This window comes from Notechis scutatus, chromosome 4 (genome assembly GCF_049901735.1).
Source record: "Notechis scutatus isolate UNSWTSFEM ecotype Mainland chromosome 4, rNotScu1.2, whole genome shotgun sequence".
Lineage (NCBI taxonomy): Eukaryota > Metazoa > Chordata > Lepidosauria > Squamata > Elapidae > Notechis > Notechis scutatus.
The window spans coordinates 2,636,814-2,655,507 of NC_142012.1; the positions used below are offsets into that span (position 1 = coordinate 2,636,814).

At 42.3% G+C, this 18,694-nt stretch overlaps 1 protein-coding gene across 4 annotated transcripts in view; it reads right to left on the bottom strand.

The window, feature by feature from the left end:
* Positions 1-18,694, bottom strand: part of RNF24 (ring finger protein 24) — a 60,363-nt gene that overhangs the window by 37,766 nt on the left and 3,903 nt on the right. The window contains exon 1 of one of the 4 annotated variants that reach the window (XM_087962689.1): positions 1,759-1,913. The exons of 2 other annotated variants lie outside the window; for them this stretch is intronic. In XM_087962689.1, the coding sequence (XP_087818815.1) occupies positions 1,759-1,790 (32 nt within the window). In that variant the 5' untranslated portion in view covers positions 1,791-1,913. Of the gene's footprint in view, positions 1-1,758; positions 1,914-18,694 lie in introns of those variants that run through there. One more of the 4 variants, XM_087962688.1, reaches the window with a different exon arrangement.

Genomic DNA, 18,694 nt, shown 5'->3' on the forward strand with positions numbered 1-18,694 from the left:
AAGGATGGTGTTTCAGATCAGTATCTGTATAATTAAAACATTCTCCTCTCTATTCATGAGTTTTTCAACCTTTGGTGTAATAATGAAATTTAGCTACAACAAAGGGCTGGAACTTTATGAAGGTTAAACCCCCCCCGTGTTTTTTTTTTCCCCCCCCTACATTCTCTTTTCTTACGCTTCCATCCAGAGTTTGCCAACCTTTGGATTTAGCTAAATAATGAAAATTATAAGCTACCACAAAGGGTGTGGTACCATCTACCTACCTACCTACCTACCAACCTACCTATCTATGGAGAAAAGGTGGGTTTTAGCAAAATACTGTAATCAGATGAATTGTATTATTACTCGGTTTGCTTCATACATCTTATAAAAAACATTATCCGGAGGAGTTAATGCACAAAAATTGCGATTAAAAAAAATCAAATAAAAATGAGAAGAAGGGCAAATCTATGGAAAACACACAACCTTTAAAGGAGTTTGCAGTTCCTTTAATGGGGAAAATGATATTAAAAAATGATGTTTATAAATAAGTGAACGCCCCAAAGGAGAGTCGTGGTGCTGGAAAGAACAGCCGAAGGATTGCATCTGGATTTCTTTTTTGCTTAGGGAGGTTTTGCACTTTGCGCAAAAGTTAGAAAGCAACGTTTTACATGTCCTGCACATGGACAAGCCATCAAATAACAAATCGTTCCTCCGTACCCAAGTCCAAGGCATCACAGAAAGACAAACGACAGACAGCCTGGCAAATTTCTAGTCCATTCCACCCAATTCAGGAGCTAAGCTGAATTCACAAAACCAGTCACTCATCCAGCTGTCTCGGCTTCAACACAATAGATTGCACGCTGTCAAACACAAACAAACAACACACACACACACACACACACACACACACACGAATCCAGTAGGTCACGAATCCATTGAAAAGGGTGACACGACAATTGCAGAATCAGCCAAGCAACCAGGCCCCCCACATACACAATTCAGTCCTCACTGCACAAAGTTATGCTACATCAGAAGTACGCAAATTCTTCAACACACCAACCCTTTCAAAGAAGTTGCAGATTGTTGACTCGTCTCCAAAATGTTTAGGATACGAAAATAATTTAACCAACGGTTCTCGATTTACCACGCTTCATTTAGTGACCATTTGAAGTTGCAACGGAACTGGGGGGAAAAATGACAATTTTTCACACGCTTATGACAGTGGCAGCATTCCCCGTGGTCACATGATCAAAATTTCAGGTGCTCGGCGACTGGTTCGTACTTATGACCATCTGCTGTGTCACGGGATCCCCTTTTGTGACCTTCTTCGGACAAAGCAACGAGGAAGCCAGATTCGCTTAACAACTGGGCTAAACTGAACAACTGCAGGGATTATACGCTTAACAACGGGGCAAGGAAGGTCATAAAATGGGGCAAAACTCACTCCACGGAGGTCTCACTTTGACCACAGAAATGGAGGGTCCCTAGAGGTCGTTAAGTCGAGGACTACCTGTACAGTATCAACTGAAAGGAGCTTTTTCGCTTTTCAAAACTGCTTATTTGCCAGCAAAATTCATAAAACAGCGAAGAAACTTTTGCAGGGCGCGCATATTTTTTCCCCAGTTAAGGAACGGTGTGGTGCATACTTTCCCTCCCTCCCTCATCCCAGCACCAGTAGAGGCCAGTTTGATTTATTTTACCATCCCACCAGTTTGTTTTATTGACTTTCCAGAGGGAAACGACAAAAATGAGATAAGGAACCCAAATTCGACTTACAGCAAGTTGGTCATTTGCATGGAGATGGACATGGGTGAGGTTTGGAGATACCGGCTCAGCCGCCTCACCGCAGAGCTGGGAGCGGCCGAGACGCAGTTCCACTCACGGCCCCACTGGCTGCACTGGCCCACGAAGAGCCAAACAGGGCTGGGCAATCCGGCGGCAGTGGGAATTAATACCAGCCCTGCCAAACCCTCCTGACAAAGCAATGCGAGGATGATGGATGGGGACAACTGTCCCAGGACGGTGGCAGCCAGCTGAGTGGACGCGGAGGGGCTGGGCGCGGTCTCCGGCCTTGAAGCATGCAGGAAAATGGCCACCGGTTTCCAAATACGGTAGACCTCATCTTACGACCACCAGCGAGCCCTAAATGAACCTTGTGAACTCTCGTTTCCTCTGGACAGTGATGTATGTATGTATGTACCCATTTTCCTGAAAATAAGACCCTGTCTTATATTTTTTTTTGCCACCAAAAAAGGCACCAGGTCTTATTTTCGGGGGATGTCTCATCCACTAACCGCACTTGCGCGCATCGCCCCCAGCCTCCTTTTCGCTGTCAAGAGGCCTCCAGGAACTTCTTCTTCTGCGGCCGGCAAGGCTTTCCTGAAGGCCTCTGCAGAGGATACAGAGGCCTTCAGGAAAGCCTTGATGGCTGCAGAAGAAATGGCCTGGCAAGGCAGGTGTTGGGGTGGGCGAGGCCTGGCTGCAACCGTCCAAAGGTTAGTAATAGAGCAGCTCCACCCTAGCTTAATTTATCCCCTGTCCACTCTGGAGTGGGAGGGATCTTAATTAGGGCTTATATTGGGCACGTGTGTAAAAATCAAGCTAGGAATTACTTTCAGGATAGGTCATATTTTGGGGGAACAGGGTGTGTATGTATGTAGAGAGACAGATATATATATATATATACACATACATCTCTCTCCTCTCATGTCTGTCTGTCTGTCTGTCTGTCTGTCTATCTATCTATCTTTCATCTATATATATATCATCTATCTATCTATCATCTATCTATCTATCTATCTATCTATCTATCTATCTATCTATCTATCTATCTAATCTTCTGTGTTATCATCTATCATCTATCTATCTATCTATCTATCTATCTATCTATCTATCTATCTATCTATCTATCTAATCTTCTATGTTTATCTATCTATCTATCTATCTATCTATCTATCTATCTATCTATCTATCTATCTATCTATCTAATCTTCTGTGTTTATCTATCATCTATCTATCTATCTATCTATCTATCTATCATCTATCTATCTATCTATCTATCTATCTATCTATCTATCTATCTATCTATCTATCTATCTTTATCTATCTATCTATCTATCTATCTATCTATCCATCCATCCATCCATCCATCCATCCATCCATCCACAAGATTTAAATAAATAAATAGATCCACTCAAAATGAGTTTGGGTTGCAACGGATCCAGCTCTAAACGTTCTTTCTCTCTCCAGCCTGAAGAACCAAAGAAGGGGGGAATTTGGTTTTTTGAGACAATTTTGCAATTTTTTAAAGCTAAGATACCAAAGATGAATAAATCAACGTGACCTTGGTTGGAAAGAAAAAAAGAAAAATTACTGAAGCTTGTTTCCTGGGACATCATGGGACCTCTTCACGTAGGGAATAATTTCTTTGGCAGCAGTATACAAGTGATTTGGCACGACTTCCTTCCTTAATTTCCACTTTAATGTACCGTCTTGGTGGTCTTCCCAGCATCCAGGAAGTCTGATTCTGCTTAACTGTTTTCAAGATTAGCCGAGATATAAAATCTGGTATATATTTAGGATCAAACCATCGATTCTCATCCATCCTTCTCTAAGCTGGTGCTTGCCAGATGCTTCCATTATGCCCAGCCCTCATGGCCACATCTAAGTTACTAAGAGTTTCCTGCTAGTGAGACAAGCTCCCTTTTCCCAGGGCCTTTCTTTGACCCACGATTCACTGAATCATGGTTTGCTCAACGATTTCCAGTGTTTGCACAACTCAGGAAGTAGAAAAGGAAGGAAGCAGAAAACACTAGTCCTATAAACCCCATGGCATCTGAGAGAGTGATGAAATACGTGGGGAGGAAGCATGCAAATGTTGTGAGTTGTGCACAGGTAGTCCTCGACTTACAACAGTTTGCTTAGTGACTGTTCAAAGTCACGGTGGCACTGAAAAATGTGACCGATGACCTTTTCTTCAAAGTTACAACCGTTGTAGCATCCCCATAGTCACACGGTCAAAATCGGCAACTGACTTGTAATTATGACGGTTGCCAGGGGTCACATGATCCCCTTTTGTGACCTTCCACAGGGAAGCTGGATTCACTTAACAACCAGGTTATTATCTTATCCACTGCCACGATTCACTTAACGGATATGGCAAGGCAGGTCGTTAAAATGGGGCAAAATTCATTTCAAGAATGTCTCACTTAACAGCAGGAATTTTGGGCTCAGTTGTGGTCGTAAGTCGAGGACTACCTGTGCTTGCACCAGATACAGGCAGTTCTTGACTTACATCCGTTTGTTTAGTGACCAAAGTTACAAAAGCTCTGGAAAAAAAGTGACTTAGGACCATTTTTTTAAATACTAATAACCGATATGTGACCCTTAAAAGGGGTATTTAAAATCACAGCCTTACATTCTCTTCAAAACTAACAACTTAGTGAGGTCAGTTCCAGTTCCAACAGTGGTCGTTAAGTCGAGGACTGCCTATAAAACCTCACCTTTCAATTTGCTCCCGCTTTCTAAAAGCCAAACCTGGAAGCCAGGTGTCTCTCTTACACAGATGGTCCTTGACTTATGACGCCAATTGAGGCCAAGTTTTCCGTTGCTAAGCGAGACGTGTGAAGTGGTGTTAATTCTGGGAGTTGGAAGTCAGCACATCTTTAAATCACCAAACCTTAGAAATTCTAATCCAGATCTTAGATATACAACGAACTAATGAACCTAATTTAACCCACAAATTTCTCTTTGTCAGGATTCCGGCAGTTAACCCCATTTGAGTCTTGAGCTAAACTTCCAAAACTTCCAAAGGATTTATTGGGAGTTACCATGTCTGGCACAGCCTGGGTGCAGCCGACTCTGAGACACATCATTCATTGTCATCCTTGACCCTGGTTTTCCCCCACCCCCTGGGTGTATCCTAATTCATATTCTCCAATGGGACACCTCCATAGCCCAGAGTCATCCAGTTAGATATTTGCGCGGCAGAAACTTCAGTCACCTAGTTACTATCTTTGAAAACATTTATGGAATGCGCTTTCTATTTCCAAGTTGCCGCACTGCTCTTTCAAACCCCTTTCTCCCCTTCCCTTTCCGTTGGCAACTCTAAAATAGAAATATTTTATGAGTTGACGTTATTGTTTAGCAAGACATTAAAGTGAATTTTGCCTCATTCTGCGACTTTTCTTGCCCCTGTTGCTAAATGAATCACTAGCAGCTCTTTAAGTTTGGTCACCTGGCTGTTAAATGACTTCCGCCTTAACTTTCTTTGTCAAAAGGTCGCAAAAGTGGATGGCAACCCGGGACACTGCGACTGTCAGAAATAGGAGTCAGTTGCCAAGCACCTGAATTCTGACCACGTGACCCCTGCAGCCATCGTAAATGCGAGCCAGTTGCCGAGGGTCTGAATTTTTGATTTTGCGATCATAAGGGGAGGCTACAACGGTCGTAAGGATGAAAAACAGCCACGCGTCCCTTCTTCCAGTGCCATTGTAACCTTGAACGGTCGTTAAGTCGAGGACTCCCTGTACAGGGGGAGAGATTGCGCACATGTTGTGACCGCCTGTGTAACACTTCCTTAAAGGGAACCCGCAACTTTTGCGACGTTGACACAACCTTTCTGCTTTTGAAGACTGTTTTAGAAAGTCTGGATCCAACTTGGCCCGTTTCCTTTTCAGCTTCCCTGCTGCTATTTGGCTAAGAATAAAGTTCCGATTTCCATGTTTCCTGTCCTGGAATGACTTCGAGGCCAGTATAAATATTTTGGAGCCCTTCCACCCAGTTTTGAGCTATTATTGTTTAAAATAATATGGAGGGTTGAGGCATTCTCGCCTCGCCACATCCGTGGTTCACTCTCCTTTGCCCGCTAAACCATTCCTGCCTGGTTCAAACTCTTTGACTGATCTCTTTAGAAAAACCTCAGAGTATCCTCCAGAGATGTGAGGACTTCAACTCCCAGAATTCTTAGCAACAGCCCAAATCTTGGTGGGGAATTCTGGGAGTTGAAGTCAACTTACCAAGAGGGCCTCCATGTTGAAAAATATTCTACAATGGACTTTCTCAACTGTTTTTTTTTAAAGATGATATCAGGTTTAGAGATCAACCTCTTTCTGTTTCCCTGGGAATTTTACTACTGCTACTACTACTACTACTACCACCACCACCACCTCCTCCTCCTCTTCTTCCTCTTCCTTATCCTTCCTCCCTCTTCCTCTCCTCCTCCTCTTCATCATCATCATTATTATTATTATAAACTTTTATTCATTAAACATGAAACTCAAGTCAACTGAATTTTTAAAATTGTATCACAAATATCACTGACTGGCTCTGATGGCTGAGACGGGTTGCTGCCAGCATCCTAGGTATCAACCAAGTATCTTCTTAAAATGTATATTATTACCTCTTTTATTCATTAAGCATGAAACTCAGTCAACCGTTTATCTAGAATGATAGAGGATTTCCTGCTCGAGTAGCGAGCTGGACTAGAAAACCTCTAAGGTCCCTTCCAACTCTGTTATTCTGTAAATCTGTTTTGTTTTGTTTTAAATGACCCTGCAGAATTTACTTTACAGGCATTTTGACAGAATTGTGATCTTGCAAGTCTTGACTCTTGACGAATGTATCTTTTCCTTTATGTACACCGAGAGCATTTGCATCAAGACAGATTCCTTGTGTGTCCAATCACACTTGGCCAATAAAAAGAATTCTAATTCTTTTATCCATTCTCTTCTTCTCTGGAGCTACTGAAAATAGAGAGTTAATTTCTATGTGATGCCCATTATATACACTGTTGCTCACCCAGCAGCCCAAGACAAGGAACCTTTGATAAGTAAATAAAGACAAAGCAACCAGTTTGTTTCTGGAATTTTACAATCTGCTTGCTTTAATGTGCCTATCTCCACACAGGATATGAGCTGTATCAAAACTACTGTAATAGATTTACATGGTTCATTTTCTTTGCTGGAATTAATAAAGAGAAGGCTGTTCTATTTAATACCTCTTCCAACAGGTCTGTCTGTCTGTCTGTCTGTCTGTCTGTCTGTCTAATCTATCTCTATATCTGCTCTCTCTCTCCCTCCCTCCCTCCCCCTCCCTCCCCCCTCTCTCTATATATGTTATTCACCTTTATTCGGTATTTTCCCACATCATTATAGTTGTGCTTTTAAAGTTGTAGCAACGTTTGGCAGAATCTCATCTGCCATCATCAGGCTTCTGTATAGTGTTAGTCTGTGAGTCAGACTTTACAGCCGTTTCTGTTTTAAATTTGGGGCTAGCCTACTGCTGTGCCAGAATGGTTTTTTCTTCATCCTGATTGGTTGGGAGTCTTGGTCTGTGTTTATTGGTCTTGGAGTTTGCTGTGTTCTGCTTGATTGGTGTTTCTAATATCTTCTGTCTGTTTTGTGGCTTTTTTTGTCTTGGTTGGCTGGCAACATTGTGTTCCTGTATTGGAGGCTTTTAGTGCGGCTTGGCTCCGAGTAAATGGACGGCTATCATTTGTTAGGAAGCTAGGTTTCATCTGGGTGCCTGGTTGGGGTGTGTTTGAGCTGGAGGTATCAGGGAGTCTGTTTGTGCCCAGGTGTTTGCCTGGCTTGTGGTGTGGAGATTTTTTGTTTGAGAGTGCAGGCTTCCAAATGATTGACAGCCTGGTAGAATCATCTCTTCTGTTCATGCTTTCTGGTCTTTTTTCAATATCTGTGCATCATGCCCGGCCACATACATTGGACAGACCAATAGAAGAATAAGTACCCACCTGGATGAACACAAAAATGCAGTCAAAAAGCTGGAACACACTTCCTCACTAGTCCAACACATGAAAGCCACAGGTCATGGCATCGACTTCAATGGCACCAAAACCCTAGCCACTATAGAAAACCGCAGCCACAGAATTATCAGAGAAGCCATAGAGATCGAAAAAAGACCTGAAAGCATGAATAGAAGAGATGATTCCACCAGACTGTCAATTATTTGGAAGTATATATATATATTCTTAAGTTTTCGCGGGTACTTACATGTATGGCATTCAGCTTTGTTCGGGTATTTTCCCACGTCATTATAGTTGTGCTTTTAAAGTTGTAGCAACGTTTCAGCAGAATCTCATCTGCCATCATGAGGCTTCTGTATTGTGTTCATCTGTGAATCAGACTTTCACAGCCGTTTCTGTTTTAAATTTGGGGCTAGCCTACTGCTGTGCCAGAATGGTTTTTTCTTCATCCTGATTGGTTGGGAGTCTTGGTCTGTGTTTATTGGTCTTGGAGTTTGCTGTGTTCTGCTTGATTGGTGTTTCAAAATCTTCTGTCTGTCTTGTGGCTTTTTTTATAATATATATATATTAATTACACATGTATATGTATGCCTATCTATCCATCCATCCAATATGTATGTGTATGCGTATGTATGCATGTGTATATGTGTACACACATGCATATACACACATGCACACACACACACACGGTTGGTAGATCTAAGATCTAGATGACAATTTCTAATGTTTGGAGACATAAAGATGTGTGGACTTCAACTCCCAGAATTCCCCGGGGCAGCATTGGGTTGATTTTTATCAGCTTGCGCATCTATTTGCAACCCGATTGATCTCGCCATCCCTTACATATATGAAAGTGGGAAAAATAATCTACGGGGTACACAATAGTGGAGTTAAAAATTCAAACCACTCTGTTTCCTCCTTAACGTTTCTTGGGTTCTCAGGGCAGGACAAAGCTGTCATGCGTTAACTTCTGAAAAGGACGTCAACACTCAACAACTAGGGGTGTGTGTGTGTGTGAAGTTCAAGGTCCCACCTGCTGACCAGAATGTTGAAACTCAGTCCATGCTTTGTTGACACACCACTGACTTCAGTACTTGAGAGGAGGTCGTAGGTCCTTCTTGAACCTTCAATCCACCCCAATGACCCATGGATTTGCCCAACGAAGGCTATGACCAAACATGGGAGAAAAGTCCAGGAAGGCATCATAAAAAAATGGACATTATACAAAAGAGATAAAATATCTAATCCTGCATGTAATAAAAGCAGCGAGATTAGCACTCGCACAATGTTGGGAAGGAGATTGTATGTCGACAGATAGTTTAATCATCCAAAAGATTTTCAATTGCGCAGAAATGGACAAATTCACATTAGAATTAAAAGAGAAGGAAGACTCCATTATACAGTTTGGGAAAATTGGTATCATTGGATAAATAATAGAAACAACCAATCAAACAAATAAGGAATGTATAATTTAGAAAGACAGAGGTATGGATGGATGGATGGATGGATGGATGGATGGATGAACAATTAGGAGTACTGGAATAATAATTGAAATGTGAGCACTGTCAAAATGGATTGTAATATGCACAACACTTTTATTTCAAATATTTGTATTGTATTTTAATGTTTCAAATTTTCAGTAAAGGTTAAATAAAAAATTTATTTTTTTTTAACAATGGACACAAGGAGAAAGTCTGTTAGTGAATCCCCAGAGATATATATACCAAGAGGTCAACTTTTACACACTCCTTCTAAGCCTTATCCAGGTAGTCCTTGGCTTATGACCACGATCAAGCCCCCAAATTTTCTGTTGCTAAGTGAGATGTTTTGTCCTGTTTTATGACAGTCACGCAGTCATTGAGGTAACCACTGCAGCTGCTAAGCGAATCTGGCGTCCCCTCTTGACTTGTGACCATTTAAACTTTGTGAAGTGAATCGTGGCCAGTTGTTGAGTTAGGAACACGGTCGTTAAATGAAATCTGGCTTCCCCCATGGACTTTGCTTGTTAGGTCGCAAAAGGGGATCATGTAACCCCCCCCCAGGATGCTGCGACCGTCGTAAGTATGAATCAATGGCCAAGCAACTGAACTTTTAATCACGTGACCATTGGGGAGGCTGCAATGGCCGTTAAGTGTGAAAAATGGTCATAAGTCCCTTTTTTCAGCATCATAACTTTGAACGGTCACTAAAAGAATTGCTGTAAATTGAGGACTACCTATAATTGCTCTGTGGATAGACACAAGGCCTAATTTCTTATTTTCTGAATGTAGCATCAACATTAATGTCCTAATATTATAGCATATTTATATCCTTTTCATTCTTCCCAGTAACATTCTGGCTTTGAATAAAGAGAATGTAGTGCATCCCTTTGTGTGTGTCTGTGTCTGTTGCTTGTGTTTTTATTATTGTGTGCTATAAGATGGGCAACTATATAAAGCCCTTTTTATAAATCAATAATATCTGAAGATCACTGGCTTGGGGAGAGGCGAGGTTTACCATACACAACAATAATTAAAATATACAGGTGGTCTTGGTTGTACAACACAACTGAACCCAAAATTTTCCACAGCCAAGCAAGGTACTTGTTCAGTGAGGTTTGCTGCATTTTGCAACCTTTTCTGCCACAGTTGTTAAACGAATCAATGCAGTTCCTAAAAGAGTCACATGATTGTTCCACATGCTGGCTGGGGGGTTCTGGGAGTTGAAGTCCACCAGTCTTTTAAAGTTGCCAAATTTGGAGGCTTCTGCTTTGGAGAATGAACTGTTAGTGATCTGCTTTGTCTAAAGCAGAAGTGAAGAATGATGACCCATTTATAACCTGTGGACTTCAACTCCCAGGATTCCTGAGCCAGCATGAAGGAATGATGGTCCATTTATGACTTGTGGACTTCAACTCCCAGAATTCCTGAGGCAGCTTGGGAAACTGTGGCCCTTTTATGACTTGTGGACTTCAATTCCCAGGATTCCTCAGCCGGCATGAGGGAACGATGGTCCATTTATGACTTGTGGACTTCAATTCCCAGGATTCCTCAGCCTGGGAATTGAAGCATGAGGGAATGATGGGCATGAGGGAACGATGGTCCATTTATGACTTGTGGACTTCAATTCCCAGAATTCCTGAGGCAGTAGCAAGGCTGGCTCAGGAATTCAAGGGGGTTGAAGTCCACAAGTCCTAAAAGGGCCGCCATTCCCTACCCCCCTAGTCTAAGGTGTACTGTAGCTTCAAAGATTAATTCAACCTCTCTCCGGTTGAATTTTTCTCAACATGACAAGGAGGAAAAAAATCCCGGCCTCATAGGCCCCGTATTTTTCTGTCAACTTTGATCTTAAGAAAACAATTAAATCCATATGATTCCTAGGGTTTGTAGCAGGAAGAGGGGATTGGAGAAGATTTCCTGATTTAATCTTTTGATTCGGCTTTGAGAAACGCACCGCAACAGATGCTTCTCTCCCAATCTTCTCCAGATGTTAGTCCTGGACCACCATATCTTCTCCAGCTGTACCATCTTCCGGCCAAACATGTTGAATGTTTGAAACTGGTCCAGTTAACCCATTTAAAATTTATTTTGCTTGTATATCCATATCTCATAGAGTTACAGATAAAGTTACAACGGCACTGAAAAAAGGGACTTATGGCCATTTTCAACACCTACGACCGTTGTGCAGCACCCCCATAGTTAACATGATACAAATTTAGATGCTTGGCAACTGGCTCGCATTTACGACAGCCGCAGTGTCCCAGGGTCTCGTGATCCCCTTTTGCGACCTTCTGACAAGCAAAGCCCATGGGGAAGCCAGATTCACTTAACGACTGTGTTACTAACTGTACAACAGCAGTGATTCACTTAACAACTGTGGCAAGAAAAGTCGTAAAATGGGGCAAAACTCGCTTGACAAATATCTCGGTTAGCCACAGAAATCTGGGGATCAATTGCGGCCCAAAATCGAGGATTGTTGTTGTCTCGTTGTTGTTGTCAAATTGGTTAGCCGTCCGTCTCATGGTTCAAAGGCGACTTGGCCATCCCATTCTCTTTGCAAATAAAAACACTACTGGCCAACAAAACTCTTGCAATGCAAATCCCAGAATGTGCTTTGTAACTAAACTTTCAATTCTGTCAAGAAGTCAAGAGGTCAGGGTTAATCTTTAATGTGACAGCAAACCAGCAATGGTAGTTTTTCTCATCTGTCAGGTAATAAATTAAGCCCACTGCAAAAATTCGTTTGAAAAAGGAAGATGTCAAAAGCTATTTGGAAGAGAAGAAGCGGGACTGTAATGTTCTACAGATAACCCTCTCCTTACCACAGTTCATTTAGTGACCGTTCAAAGTTACAACGGCGCTGGAAAAAAGGGGCTTCCCCCCCCATTTTTCATACTTATGACTGTTGCATATCGATCCCCTTTTGCGTCATTCTGACAAGCAAAGTCTATGGGGAAAGCCAGATCCACTTAACAACCATGTTGCTAATTAAACAACTGCAAGGGTTCACTGAACAGCTGCAGCAAGGCAGGTCGTAAAATGAGGAAAAACTCACTTAACAACTGTCTAGAACAGAGGTCTCCAAACTTGGCAAGTTTTTAGACTTGTGGACTTCAACTCCCAGAATTCAACTCCCAGTTGAAGTCCACAAGTCTTAAAGTTGCCAAGTTTGGGGAGCCCCAGTCTAGAGTAATAATTGAGAGCAAACCCCACTCCTTCTAGCACTGATGATGTTACCTAGTTGGGTAACCAAATACCTGCAAGAAAACAACCAAGCAGAGAGACCCTCAAGGACCCCTCAATGATGTAACCCATTAGTTCTAGAAAATAAAGTTATAATAAATATAGAGAGATGGATAAGTAGGGCCTGGAAAAAGCAATGATGTACTCTCACCTTGTCTACTTCTCTAGTAGAATCCTGGATCCTATATATATTAAGATCTATTTTGAATGAGATCTGGACTTCAAGCCAACCTGGGAACTTTTCCCAAGAGTTTGAGGGCTACCGTATCTAAGCTCAGATATCTAGATCAGGTTTGTTTTAAAGCTGTTTTTTTTTCACAGAAGTCCATAAAAGGAAAAATACAGCCCATTTTCCATCCATTAGATCTTTGATCCTGATTCCAGAATTAATTTAAACGAAAAAGTTTCTATAGCCTGTATAGCATTTGAGAGCCAGTTGATCCAGATGATCTCTATAGCAGAGGTCCCCAAACTTGGCCACTTTAAGACTTGTGGACCAACTCTCAGCTTTGCTGGCTGAGGAATTCTGGGAGTTGAAGTCCACAAGTCTTAAAGTGGCCAAGTTTGGGGACCCCTGCTCTAGAAGTCTGGATCTGTGAGATTTCTAGATCTTTTCGTTGCCAGCTAGTAACTGTTTACCAACTCTCTTATCTAGTTCCCCGGTGCAGAAAGCGGCCATTTCTGAAAAAAAATGTGGAATATAATTCAATGGTAGAGATACCTCAGGATGGACTCAAAATTGCACGATCCAGAAAGAGCTCCACCATGGGGACCAGCTGTACAACAGAAACTGGACGAGATCACAATCTAAGGGGCACACACACATTGGAGAAGCCAACGAAGATCAAATTAGAGATAAACTGTCTTCCCTGCAACTCAGCATTCCTAAAAGATTAGACTCCAACATCAAAGACTTAAGATTCCAGAAACCGAGAACAGGATGAGGCCCAACATCAGCCATGCTGGCAGGAGATGAAATGCAATCATTAGAATAAGACAGTTGCAGCTGTAGTAGGAGTACAAAGTTATATGAGATAAATATTCTACTCAATCCTGAAGCCAAAGCTACTGTCCGTCCGTCCGTCCATGCATGCATGCATCCGATATGTCTATTATCTATTACTCATCTATCAATCCATCCCTCCATCCATCACTTATTTATCATCTATCGTGGAAATAAGGAGAACTTTTCAGACAGTGAGAGCCATCAATTGATGGAACAGAAGTTGCCTTTGGAAGTGGTGGGAGCTTCATCCCTGGAGGCTTTCAAGAGACTGGACTGCCCTCTGTCAGAAATGGTGTAGGGTCTCCTGCTTGGGTGGGTGTGGGTGTGTTTTGGACTAGATGACCTACAAGGTCCCTTCCAATTCTGTTAATCTGTTAATATCTATGTCTCACGTATTTATCCTCTATCTAGCTATCCATCCATAATTAAGGTATCCATCTATGCCCTTCTCTATATCCATTCATTTATCATCTATCCATCCAATGTCTATTATTCACAATCTATCCATCATCAATCCATGTATCATCCATAATCAATCTATCATGTGTGAATTCTTTATGTACCTATCATCTATCAATTATTTATTATTAGCTAGCTATTCATCGATCCGTCTTCTATGTATCCATCTCTGTATCCATCCATTTATTCATCTATTTATCATCCATCTATATGCCTATGTCTATTATCTATTACTCATCTATCCCTCCCTCCCTCATCTGTTTCATCTATTTATCATCTACCTAGGAACAGCAATGGCACTTAAGGCTTATATTCCACTTCACAGTGTTTTAGACCGCCTCTCTAAGCAGTTTACAGAGTCAGCCATCTTGCCCCCAACAATCTGGGTCCTCATTTAACCGACCTTGGAAGGACGGAAGGCTGTATCAACCATGAGCTGGTGAGACTCAAACTGCTGGCAATCGGCAGTCAGCAGAACTAGCCAGCAATATTGCATTCTAACCACCATGCCACCACGGCTCTTACCTATCTAGTTAGCTATCCATCCATAATCTCTGTATCCATCTATGCATCCATCCATCTCTATATCCATCCATCTGTCCTCTATCCATCGTCTGTCCATCCATATCATATGTCTATGTCTATTATCTATTACTCAACATCCATCCATCCCCTATGTATCATCTATGTATCATCCATCATCTATCAATTATATATCATCATTATATATCATCAATTATGTATCATCTATATATCATCCATCATCTATCAATTATATATCATCTAGCTAGCTATTCGTCCATCGATCATCTAGGTATCCATTCATCCATCTGTCCAACCATCTACATCTATCATCCATCCACCCACCCACATTGAGTTTCTTCCTGCACGCAACCATCTTATGAGGAAGAGTGGGCTGAGAGTGGCTGGCCCCAAGTTGAGGGGAGACAAGTCCCCCCCCCAATCCTTTAACCCAGGGGTCTCCAAACTTGGCCCCTTCAAGATCTGTGGACTTCAATTCCCAGAATTCCTCAGCCAGCAAAGCCAAGTTTGTAGGCTTTACGGTTCTGGAGATTTGAGTGACCCTTTGAGGGTTGTATGCAATGAAATTTCATTTTAATATATGCCTATTAGTGTACATTCAAAGTGACAATAAAGTTATTCTATTCTATTATTGTTTAGCTCTCCTTTCCGCTATCAGGGAACAGAAGTGGGCCCTCTCTAAAAAGGCATGCGAGACCCATATCCAGTTATGTGAACTGCACGTACTGGGAAGAAGACGGTGAAATATTAAGTCCTGCCAGAATTGGGATATGAAGTTTTTGGCAAGCAGTTAGTTCCCTTCAAAATCATTCCTCCAAGTACAATTTCCCCGTCCAACAAAGACTTTCCTACCTTGCCATTTCTTTCTAGGAAGACAATTAAAGCTATTTTGTTCCAGCTTTTTTCCTCCCCCAAACTTCAGTTCACCGTTGCAAATCTGGGCCCTTTGGAGCTACGGAACAGGTAGTCCTCGACTTACGATTCACTTAGTGACCATTCAAAATTAAGGCACTGAAAAAAGTGACCTCTTTACTCTTATGACCGCCACCACATCCCCAGGGTTGAAAATTCAGACGTTTTTGAGTATTTAATGCTACATTTATTAACGGCAGCAAGAATAACTTATGCAGAGAATTGAAAAATGATAACATGCCACGAGAGGAAGATGTGATAAGAAAAATACTAGTGTGCGCCATGATGGAATAAGTTGACCATGGAGATAAAGGAAAGAGAGGAAACTGATTATTTGACATGGAATGTACTGTATGATTGGCTAAATAATATAGTCGAATTAGAGAAGATGATAATAAGGTAAACGATATAGTGGACAAAGATAGATAAAGCAAACATAGATAAGTGTATAGTTAAGATTTATGTAAAAGTATGTATATTGTCACAAAAGCATTGTAATGAATGGAAATGATGTTGTATATAAGAAAAATTGTTCAATAAAAATTATTTAAAAAAAAAAAAAATTCAGGCTTTTGGCCACCAACTTGCAGTTATGACGGTAACAATGTCACGCGATCCCCTTCTGCAACCTTCCGGCAGGCAAAGCTAAGGGGGAAGCCAGATTCGCCTTCAATGCCGTGTCGCTAACGGAACATCTGCGGCTATTCACTTAACAAGTGTGGCGAGGATACGTCGTAACGCGAGGCCGAGCTCCCCGAACCAATGTCTGGCTGGGCCACGGAAACATTTGGCTCCATTGCGGGTCATTAAGTCGAGGACCCCACCCTGTACTACAAGTCCCATGTTTCACAACCCCCCCCTCGGAGGAAATCCTGAGACCGGAAACCTAAAATATCTGGGTAATCCTCTGCGGAGGAGGCCTTAGAAGGCCAGGACAAAAGGCGGCGAGGCCCGGCAACAGTGTTTCGCCGACTAAAAATCAGCAGGAAGGTTTTCCCCAGGTTTTAGAGAGAACATAATGAAAATGGCGGTGTAAGCACCAGGATAAGCTTCATTCTTTTGTCTTTTTTTGAACAAAAAACACCCCCCGCCCAAAATTGATCCCTGCTGCCGAGGCAGAATATTCTGGCAGCGGTCATGCCATCCATACGGTTCTTCCCTGCCGTGAAATGGAATCATTTGTCCAGCCATAAAAAGATTGCCCATCCCTGCAATCGGCTCCGATGAATCTCTGGTTACACCTAACTGGGAATAAAAGCAGCTTGTCTGACACAGGGGTCTCCGACCTTGGCCGCTTTAAGACTTGTGGACTTCAACTCCCAGAATCCCTGGGCCATAGTTCCCTCATGCTGGCTCAGGAATCCTGGGAGTTGAAGTCCAGAGGTCATAAAGGGGGGTCCAGTTTCCCACCCCCGATCTAAGAATTAGGGCTGAAGGGATTCTGTCACACTACAGCAACTAATACGGCGCCTGCATTTCCTGCATTTCTGTCCTGGCCACGTTTTACAGAGGCACCATTGAGAGCATCGTAACAAACAGCATCCCTGTTTGGTTTGGTGGCAACAGCGTCTCAGATAGAAAGTCCCTACAGAGAGTGGTGAGGACAGTGGAGAAAATTATAGGAAGCTCACTTTATTGGAAGCTCGCTTCCTGTCATTTCTGGGAGCTGAAGTCCACAGGTCTTAAAGTGGCCAAGGTTGAGACCCCTGGTCTGATGCATCTGAAGAGGGGCAGAAGCCAGATCCTTATCGCTTAGGAAATTCTATGGGTAGTCCTTGACTTACGACCCACAAGCGAGCCCGACGTTTGTGGCTTAGGCAAGACAGCGGTTAAGTGAATTCCCATTTTATGACCTTTCTTGCCACCATTGTTAAGTAAATCACTGCAGTTACGTTAATAACCCGGTTGTTAAGTGGAATCTGGCTTCCCCGTTGACTTTGCTGGTCAGGGGGTCGCAAAAGGGGATCACGGGACCACAGCAACGGTCGTAAGTATGAACCGGTGGCCAAGCGTCTGAATTTTGATCACATGACCATGGACAGGCGGCAAAGATTGTAACTTTGAAAAAACGATTGTAAGTCACCTGTTTTGGTGCCACTGTAACTTCGAACGGTCACTAAATGAACTACTGTACTTCGAGGACTACCTGTTTAGCTATATGAAGGACTAGCTCAATATCTGTGCTTCACTATGAAACTATGTGTGGGGCTTAGTTTTGGGGGAGGAAAATAAGGGGGGGAAATTCTGCTGAAAGAGTATTTGCTGTGTTAGCAAGAAGGAGACAGCAAGGAGCCTGGGCGTGGCCTAGCTCAACTGTTCTGTACTAAAGCAGCTTGGTGCTGTGAAACTGAAACTGAAACTCCTCTCCTCTGCTTGTGTTTTGCATTTGGAAGAGATTTCTTTTCAGGTGAGGAGGGGGAGTAGAATTCCTTAGCATCAGAGCGTGTTAATAATAATAATATAGGAAATACTTATGCTCTGATGATCATTTGGAAAAATCCTTTCTTAGTGAGCACCTAGAAGCCAAGAGGAACAGACGTGCCAAATTTCAAGTTTGTAGGCTTTATGGTTCTGGAGATTTTGTGATGATACATGAGTGGTATTTCGCTTTTATATATATAGATTTCCTATTGTTAGGATACAACACCGCTACTCTGGATAGCTGGTTTCTCAGACGTTTACTTTATCAATACTCCCTTTGGATGAGTGTTTCTTTTGAAGAAAAGTAAATTTACGGAGCAGTCCAGAGGTGGGGAAGAAGTTTGAAAATTAACTCACCCAGCCCTGTTAAAAGAGCTACACGTCGACTCAGTATACCGCTTATTAATGTTTAATTTCAACAAAACATCAAGTTCTCAACGTGTGCAGAAAACATCCTATAAATGAGGCAGGACAAAGGGGTGTGAGGTAAACTCCCTACAGGGATGACAACAGAGAAGAGAAGAGGAAGGGAAGAAAAGGGAAGGGAAGAGAAAAGAGAAGAGAGAAGGGAAGGAAAGAGAAGGGAAAAGAAAGGAAGAAAAGAGAAGGGAAGAGGGGAAGGGAAGGAAAAGAAAGGAAGAGAAGAGAGAAAGGGAAGAAAAGGGAAGGGAAGGGAGAAGAGAGAAGGGGAAGGAAAGAGAAGGGAAAAGAAAGGAAGAAAAGAGAAGGGAAGAGGGGAAGGGAAGGGAAAAGAAAGGAAGAGAAGAGAGAAAGGGAAGAAAGGGAAGGGAAGGGAAGGGAGAAGAGAGAAGGGAAGGAAAGAGAAGGGAAAAGAAAGGAAGAAAAGAGAAGGGAAGAGGGGGAAGGGAAGGGAAAAGAAAGGAAGAG